The 9,906-nt window shown below is 34.7% G+C and overlaps 1 protein-coding gene across 4 annotated transcripts in view; it reads right to left on the bottom strand.

Moving 5' to 3' along the window:
- Nucleotides 1-1,728: 1,728 nt before the first annotated feature.
- The window catches only part of LOC111039515 (calponin homology domain-containing protein DDB_G0272472-like), a 47,864-nt gene continuing 39,686 nt past the window's right edge, over nt 1,729-9,906 (bottom strand). For 2 of the 4 annotated variants that reach the window (XM_022323056.1, XM_022323057.1), the window contains exons 14-21: nt 9,793-9,868; nt 8,695-8,757; nt 5,289-5,357; nt 5,182-5,223; nt 5,030-5,096; nt 4,079-4,190; nt 3,263-3,414; nt 1,729-2,751 (exon numbers count right to left, since the gene is read on the bottom strand). In XM_022323056.1, coding sequence (XP_022178748.1) covers nt 2,598-2,751; nt 3,263-3,414; nt 4,079-4,190; nt 5,030-5,096; nt 5,182-5,223; nt 5,289-5,357; nt 8,695-8,757; nt 9,793-9,868 — 735 coding nt within the window. In that variant the 3' untranslated portion in view covers nt 1,729-2,597. Of the gene's footprint in view, nt 2,752-3,262; nt 3,415-4,078; nt 4,191-5,029; nt 5,097-5,181; nt 5,224-5,288; nt 5,358-8,694; nt 8,758-9,792; nt 9,869-9,906 lie in introns of those variants that run through there. The other 2 variants (XM_022323058.1, XM_022323059.1) reach the window with 2 other exon arrangements.

Raw genomic sequence — 9,906 nt, 5'->3', positions numbered from 1 at the left:
TGACATAATAATATGAATACGTAGTTATGTTAGTTTTATGTAGATGATTGATTTTCGCCATTAATATAAATCTGTTCATTTCTTAAAAAGATTTTGTAATAATTGACAAATTGTATTTAAAATTATTAATGTTATGCCAAGTACAATACTGAACTTACTTTAAAATTTAGTGGTGATTATCGTGTTATTATGTACTTAATTAAATAATGTATTTATATACATTATGGTTGTAATAAAGTTCATATTTATATACTTTTTAAAACAAACTGTGCGTTTTGTCGGAAAGCAAGGGCGCCCTCAAAAATATAAATCGGTCTGGGAGGGGGGTACAAAAAAAAACTGATTACACAGTCCATATTATTTTTTGTTTTTACAAGTGATAAAATAATTAATATCAAATAAAATACGTTAAATGAAGGTCGTAGAAAATGCGTTTGAGCATAATATGAGTTACGGGGGTGCATTGTTGTCCCTTTCGGCACCAGAAAACATGGTGAACTGTGAGGCGAAAAAAGAAATATGAAATGGTTTATGAGTTTAATTTTATCCAAATACAACATAGTTTTATCGAAGTCAATTTTTTAAATATTTTTTGGGGTAAATAGTAGGGGATAATGTACATTCGAATAATTCGATTATCAGTATTCGATACTACAAAATCAATATTAATCAATATACATAATATTAATAATATTATATTCGATGATATTTATCGATGAAATTCGACGTACTTACAATTATTTATTAATTATTATTGAAGAAATTATCGCGTAAACTATTACTATTATAAATGTATAGGTATTTATTTTTCAATTATTATTTATTATTTTTCTGTTATACCTAATATTATATTAGGTATTATTATTATATATTATTGTACAAAACTATCAAAACATTGTTTTTAAAACAATTATTTAAATATTATACCTATGTACGTACACCTAACGGCTAACCTAATCTATTAAAAGGGTAAAGGAAAAGGAATACATGGCTGGCGGGAGCGAAAATTGGTTAAAGAATAGAATAAATGTATAAGACTTATCATGGAAAAACGGCTAAAAAAATGTATAGTATTATGGTATTCGAATACTGATATCCGAATATTTTAATATTCGAATTATTTACAGTAAAACTATTCGAATTCGAACAATCGAATATTCGAATAATTCCCATCACTAGTAAATAGCCATTTAGGTAATAATATCATTTTTATGGAAAACTATTATAATATAGGAAACAAAAAAAAAAAATATATAATTGTGTATATTTAATTAGGCATCATATTTTATACCTTATACCGCATTATGTGATATATATGTACCTATATGTATATCATATATACATACCTACACAAGCATAATATCATAAAATAGAGAAAGTACAATGAAAAAATATATTTACTTAAAGGTAACCGTAAAGGCGTGTAAAAAATTGTTAAACAGGTAATATTATTATACTTTATATATAATATATTAGATTAATAATTATATAGCTCATTTGAAAATAATACATAAAATATGCATACGTTTATTATTGTATATACAAAAAATAAAATATAATAATAATATATAGTTAAAAATGTTTAATATAGGAAATTAGGTAGTATAATATGTGTTGTTCTGCGTATATAATATTATCATCGAGATTAGTCTTGTTAATCGATTCACTTAATATAATATATAATAATATTTATTTCATGTATATATGTATACAAATATATATACACGATGGCCATTTGAAGTAAGACAATACTAAATATTATTATCGTATTCTCCTACGGCATTGTTGCGTGGGCAACAATATTATTTCAACTATCATTTGGACAACTACAAAATCGGATATTTAAAAATATCCTAACAATATATCGAATTATTTGAAATGGTGATGACTGATGAATAATTAAACTCCAATCACTGTAACAGGGGAAAAGCAAAAATCAAGACCGCTACCAAGTCGACTTGTGGTTGGCATAAAATATTATGGGACGGAGAATTTTTGAATTAAAAAATAATAATAATAATGGAATATATTATTGTTGTAACGACGCTCGAGTATAATGTATACACTATACAAATAAATATATTATATATTATTGTCTATGATAATAATAACTTAATTATTTAAACTATATGATAAAATATAATATCACCTACAGGCCTCATTCATCATTTTTAGCGTTTAACCGGAGCAAACGTAGAAATATTACCGGCAAAAGTAATTTATTATTGTAAAATTAGTGGGGAGGGTATGAATAAAAACAATACATACTAAGTAGTTAGTAATCTACCAAATAGTTATGTAGGTAGAGCCGAAAATCAAACCCATTTTTAGATAGGTAGGTACAACAATGTACAGCAAAAAAAAAAATAAAAAAATGTAACATGTAACATATATAAATATTATATAGGTACGAATCGTTCCTATACTTGTTGATCAATCGAATAGACGAATTAACCAAGTATATAAAAGAAGGGGTACGAGACGATTTATGATAGATTTTTTTTAACAAAATTTGTGTAATAACAATAAAATAGTAATAATTTTTAGCGAACTGCATCCAAAAACGTAGCCGCAGGATTAAACAGGACGCCGCTTTATCATCCTTCGAAGTACGAAGGTTTGACGGATCGGGGGTCGTTGTGGAACCGCCGGTAGAACGTCTGCACATACGTGAACACGCACTTCCAGTCAGGTTTCCGCATGACGACCATGTCTTCGACGTCCAAAAGCGGCGCGATACCTGCTTCGTCCCTGGAAAGCAAACAAAGTCTAAAAAACTGTCCAGTAAATGAAACGGATAAGAAAGCATGTGTTTGCATTTCGAAGTGTAAGTGACCGAGTGACATAGTATACGGACATGTATAGGTATATATAGCGTATACCCGCATTACTCATATTGTTCTCTTACATGATTAAATATTCGTATTCAACGTCTTATGTTACGGAAAACTTTTCGATAGTTTTTCCTAACGCCTCGTATATATGTACAGTGAACCTTTGGAACTTTATCATTCCAGATAGTCGATAGTTATATATATAAAATAATATAGCCAATATAGGGAAAACCGAAATTTTCGTATCTTTTGTCTTCGTAATTAACGTTCACGGTAAATAAAATTTATCGATCACATCACAGTTTAAGTAAAATCATTAATCAATATATAAGTTACACAAAAACAATTACCCCGTGCAAATGTCGTTGTAGAACATAATATAATCTATTTGTTTCGTTATCAATTGGTACAAAAATAATGCGACTTACTCGGCTACTTTGAATGCAATTTCGAAGTTTTCTCTTCGCTTTTCGGGTGTTAATTTATCGTAGTCGAATGCTTCCGGGTAAAAATGGTGGATGAGGGCGCAGAACGCAAGACCATCACTCCAACACGTCGAGAAATTAGTTATTTGGAGGTTCTAAACGTCATGGAAAACATGCAACACAGAAAAATATATTAATATACTATCGCTTTAAACACAACCCATCTAATAACAATATTGGTTGAAAAACGCAAACTAAATCAAACGAAATAAAATAAATTAAATTAAATTAAATTAAAATTATTATATTGGTTAAACACCGAGTATTTTGTTAAGTTGTTTGAGGTCCCAAACAGCATGGTTAATGAAATAGGCAAAACAAAAAAATATTATACAATACAAGTACTAAATTAGGTAATAAAATAAAAAACGATTAATTTGTACATGCATCGCTGTTAATCATCATTATAATAATACAATTTATAATATTCATAGTTTATCTAATATTATTAACTGATAATAAAGCCATATATGCGTTGTTAGGTTTAGGATATTAAAATACTATGCAATATTATGTATAGGTATTATACTAATAAATTATTACTATAATGCTGTGCTATTTATTATTTTCTGTTATAAAATATATCTAAGTCCTTAGATATTTTAATATATTATGCATAGTGCATATTGCATGGGTACATAATATAAAAATAAACACCGTCGTGACGCCATGAGTTGTATACTATAGGTATATTATACATAGTACATATTAGGCATATGTGGCCTAACCTGATAAAACGAAAACAACAAAAATGTATACCTTATATTCCTTCGTCTGAGCTTTAACCCAGTTGAGTAGGCGATCTTTGATTGACGAAGCGCTCCGCGCCAGGGCGGGGTCGGTGAATTTATAGCAAGGACGCGTTTGTGAGCTATAAGCAAAACGCCCCGAGTTACCATTATATTATATGTTATTATAGAAAATTCATTCAAGCATGACATGCCGAAGTTAACATAAAAGGTTTATATTATATTCTGTACAAAAAAAAAAATAGGTAAACCTATAATATAGCCTAGCGGCAAGGCCTTAGCTGTGTACTATTATGGTTTTGATATAGATAGGTACCTAAGTATAAAATAGTCGAAAGGGTACACAATATTATTTTTATGACAAATATCAACTATATAAAAATATATTTTAAAGTAATCACTTTTTACTTTTTTTTTATTAATATTATTGTTTACCGATAATATAATGATAAATGTACGTACAATTGAGCATGTGGACTATATAAAAGTATATGGAATGTGAGTACGTGAATCAATATAGGTACAACTAATTATTGAATACTAAAATATTGCACAACATCGTTTAAGTATGACTTTTAGTTACATTTATTCATAAGTTATAACACATAGTAATCATTTTATAATTTCATTTTTATTTTTAAAAATAATATTGTAAGTTTTTGATTTTAAGATTAAGTATACCAATTTCCCACATGAAATTAAAACTTTTATCCATCAACCGGAACCAAATTAGAGTTAAATAAAGTAATCAAGAACATGTAATATTATTATTATTATTATGAAGCTAGAAAGTATATCAATATTTATATCAGTCTTTCTGTGTACATAATTTAATAAATCAAGTTACTTTTAGTTTAATGTTAGTATTTGAAATAATAATAATCCAATATGTGGGTTTCGAAGAGTTTATATGCATTTAATCTTAATATTTAACTGCGATTTAATCAAATTAGGTACTTACTTTGGAGCCGAGTTCTGGCGTTCGAGTTGCTGGAACTTGGCAAACGGTGAAGAACTAACGCTATTTGCTGTGAACATAGTAATTTAAAATCATTATTTGCATGTTTCGATGGAATGTATAAAACTATAAATTAATAAAAAAAGCCCATTTACCTTTAGTCAGACGGTTACTAGAAGTTGTTGTCCTAGTATGCACTAAAAACAAAAAGGATTTTAAATATTTACGTTCAATAAAATGATTAAATTGATTGTCATTCTACCTTCAGTTTTTACATACGATCCAGTTCCGGTTTTGGTGGACACGCTTGTCGAATTCGTTTCGGTAACTTCTAAAACAAAAGTAAACGAAAAGTTGTAAAAATGGATTACATACAATTTAACATCACACACAAATGCATAACAATATTGTACAATGCTGAAAATTGTGCATACGTATACATGTGTACATATTAATATAAATATTATATATTGTATATCTCAAATATAATTAAAATGTATAAAAATAACACAATAACAATAAAAAAAAAAAACATCAAACGTTTCGGTCAGACTATAGGGTGAATTCAAAATATTAATATTAGTATAAAGTGTAATGCCCAAATTTCGTTTCAATACAAAATAATATAATAAAAACAAGAAGAAAACATGCGTAAGTGCTAGTGAAAACTAAAAAGCTGCAGTCGTCATTCAGCTGCGTTCGGCCATGATATTATACACACTAGGGGACAATCGAGCGAGCGGATTCAACAACGCACACATAACAGGATAACATGATGGTATATTATTATATATGATCACACATTCACACGACTTTTACGAGAGCATATTATTATTATTATTATTATTATTTATAGCACAAAAGAACAATCACTATACTATTGTATATTATTGTTATGATATCATGCGAATATATTTTTTTTGTTGTTTGAAAAACACACACGCAAAACGACACGACCACAAGAACGTACTTATTGGTGTTCAACGCAGTGCGCACATAGACACGAAGAATAGCTACAGATGAATAGACACTCTTCGATTTAATGTTATCCACTCGCTCCTCGGATATCCTCTCAAAATGCAGTGATGCATGTGTGTGTGTATAATGTGTATATGATATATATATATATATATTAAAGAAATACATGTTAAACGATATAGGTACGCGATTATAGGAAACATAGTTTAGAATATTAAATACATATAACGTAATAACGTAGTATTATTGTTGTGACTAGAAAAAAAATGCGCAAACATAAAATTATACAGTGCACTCATCATGCTGTATAAAATAATGATTATTGTATAATATATAAGATATAACATAATATAGAATAAGAATAAAAACGAAATGCAAAATATATCACGAAAAAAATAATACAATTTATAGACATTATAATAATTATATTGCCGAGGGGGTGTTGCTTGGTGTGGGGGGTTGGGGGCAGACTGGTATTTTAAAAGACGATCGCATATTAGAAACGACTGGCCGGCGCTATTTGGACGGTCTGGTGGCCTCTTTAAAGAGGCTTTCGAACGTGTCATCCACTTTGTCAATGTCGTCGTTGAGCTTCACCAGTTTCGGAGACGCGCGTCTGAAGACGGACGCGGAATCGGTGGCGGCATGCAAATGTTGCCGGACAATGGATTGCTTCTGGGCGATCTCCCGTTTGCACTGCATGTAACCCTCGTACGGGGCAGACGCGTGCCTGACGGGCACGGCCGCGGGTATGTGGGGGAGCGGTGACCGAGCGGCCGCTCTGCTCTGGCCTACGATCATCTGGTGCCAGGACTCAGACTTTTGCAAGACCGACGGCATACGCACCGGCGAGTTGGTGGGCGATCGCTGTTGTGTCACCACCCGCGGGCTCCTAGTCGGCGGTTTGGGAGCAGTAGATGGCTGATTTTTGTGATGTGCCGAAATCGTTTTTACCGACGACGAAGGCACTGGTTGACGGACTGGCGCCGAGACAGTTTTTAACGACGGTGACGTATGTAACGAGGATGGGCCGCCACCAACCCGGTCAGATCTTTGCTTGCTCTTGACCAGAGTGGCCGTCTGTGGACTGCCCATGACCCGGCTGACCACAGTGGCCGGCTGCGGCACACATTCGTAATATGGGGCGGGAGGACTCACCGGGTCGTCTGACGCATCTGAGTACACGAACGGCCTGTGAGCCGTGGTTACCGAACTGTTGTACAACGGCAGACGTTTCGGGTAAGCGACTGTTCGCGGGGGCTCTAATAACGACGTCTCTATTTTCGGGATCGGCTTCAGTGGCGCAAACTGCTGTTGTTGCTGCTTCAGTTGTGGTAGCTGTTGTTGCTGCTGCTGAACTGGCTTGAACGCGGACCGGGCGCCGTGCGAAAACCCGCGGTTCTCTCCTGACCACTGGTCGCTGGCGGCGTTGGGCTTAAACGAAGGGATCTTCTTCGGTCGGTAATAAGCGATGCTGTCATCCGACGGACATTTGCAAATGTCGTGCCAAAAAGTTTTCGCTACGTTTCTGTTTGGCGACACAGCGGCCGAGGCGGTGGTCGTCGCACCGCCGCCGCCGCCGCCAACCCTCCTCTCGAACGTCGTCTTTATCCGACCAAAACGGTTGCCCCAGTTGCCCTGCAGTTTGCCCTGCAACGGGTTGTAAGCCGACGCCGTGGCAGCTTTCTCGTCCGTCTCGGCCTGGTGCCGCAACAGGGCTAAGTATTTCTTATCGTTGGCCGTCTTAGGTTCGAACAACGGCACTCCGCCGCTAGAAATAGTCGCCGGCGGTTCCTTGATGTGCGGCACGCGCCGCGGCCGGTATTCGTCGTCTTCTCCGGACGAACGTTCCCGCTCGCCGGCCGCACCGCGTTTCAGTTTCACGCGCTTTCCCTGCACCCGTAACTTGCGGCAGTGATCGTTGGAGGCGAACTGCAGCAACCGCTGTGCCGAAGAAACGGACCTGCTGTCTTCGTCGTCGTCATCACCGGACGAAGACGACGACGATGACCCACCCGCAGACGAGTCGGACGAATCGCGAATCGATGCGGTCGTCGTGGTGGAAGTCTTGCGTCTGTTGCAGTCCAAGTCTTCGACTATCAACTGCTGTGCTGGGGGACACGTGAACGAGTTGCAGTTCTGCAGAGCATGTCTCGACGGTTCCGGTATGACGCAGTCCTCGGCCAAGTGATTGGTGCGCTTCGGCGGCGGCGGCACGAATTTCACTGGCCTGAACGTCTTTGGAGGGGCCACTTCATAGCTCCGTGGCGTGTTGCGTGCGGATGCCGCCGCGGGTGTCGAGGAAGCGGTTGTTCCGGTTCCACCGTATCCGTTCTCCTCTAGCCATCGCCGGGCGTCCTGCAGTTCCTCGGACGATACGCCAACTGTGTGCCGGTCCTGCCGTCCCGGGGTCTTCCGGTTCCAGCACTTCCGGGGTGGCGGCGTCGGTTTTCCTGTCTGGTCGATGGACGACAACTTCAGGCTTGTCTGTAGTTTCGTCAGAAGTTCGACAACGGACGAACGCCTGAGTGGGTCAAGGGCCGGCAACGCGCTCTCTAGATTGGCCAAGGCCCCTTGCACTTGCACCAATATCTTTTGATTCACTTCCTCGCCCGACTCAGTGCCCGAGTCATCGACCGCGGTGGCGATAGGTTTTACATTTAAATTACACATAGGCTTCAATAACTCACCGTTTTTTCCGTTGCTCGAGGTGTTGTCCGTTAGGCCAGCCTGGGCGACGACGTCCGTACACGCTGAAATAACATTACTATGAATAATATACCTACATAATCTGCCATTATTGAAACGAAAAAACCACAGTATATATAGAAGTTACTCACTATTAAGTATACTAATACTACAATCAAAAAATCAACAATCGTTGAAATAGTTAATAATACAATATAATATTTCAAATGTCCTGGTTTTATATGCCTAAGAGCTAATGCCAACATAAAAATATCAACTCTATGCTGAATTTAAGTTACAATATGAAATGATGCCAGAATCTAATCTCAGAATTCCAGTGGAATTTGTTTCAAAAAAATATAGGCGATTAAGAATATATAATAGAATATAGTAAATACAAATATAATTACGGTATACGTTTATATATACATATAAATGTATCTTATACGACGACATCGTTCTACGATGTTTATAAATGAGATGACATACTTGTTTACGTAAGATTTTGGTCGTATAAATAAATATAGTACCTATACTTAATAATATTACAAGTTTATAAGTTTATTCACAATGACATGTTGTTATCTACTAATATTTTGTGTTTCAACGATTCTATTTATTATACTTTAACAATTATTTTTAAGATGATCTTGTAATTTATTTACTATACACGGCATATAATAAAATGAAGGTATTCTGAGCAATTATTTTTTTGGCAGGTATGAAAAATAAATATAATTCTAATAATAACAACAACACTATAACCTAACACCATTATTATCTTATAACTGTTTAACTAATTTTTGGATACTTAAAATTAAAAAATAAATTATATTTTACTGTTGTGATAAAAAAATTTAAATACTATGACTAAGTCGAAATAAGTCATTTTGATTTTAAAATAAATATTTTTATGAAAATGTTCTTTTTCTGTAAAATTACAATATACATATCGTACTTATATTAATAAATTATTACGTATATTATATTTTATTAGATAAATACAATAATTATATAATTGCGTAGGTATTGTTTGAATTATTACTAATTTAACATAGGACAATTTGGTCATTAAATTAATTGTAATGCAGTTATGTTACCTTTTTGTTCTGCCATGATTTGCCTTAACCTGGCTCTGATTTTTCTCCTTTGATCGTAGTCTGGGCAAGATTCCAACTAAATAATTAAATATTTGTTAAACAAACGTAGGTACA

Source organism: Myzus persicae, unplaced genomic scaffold (genome assembly GCF_001856785.1).
Source record: "Myzus persicae strain clone G006 unplaced genomic scaffold, MPER_G0061.0, whole genome shotgun sequence".
Lineage (NCBI taxonomy): Eukaryota > Metazoa > Arthropoda > Insecta > Hemiptera > Aphididae > Myzus > Myzus persicae.
Note: the sequence above shows the minus strand (reverse complement) of the source record. Positions and strands in the feature narration are given on the sequence as shown.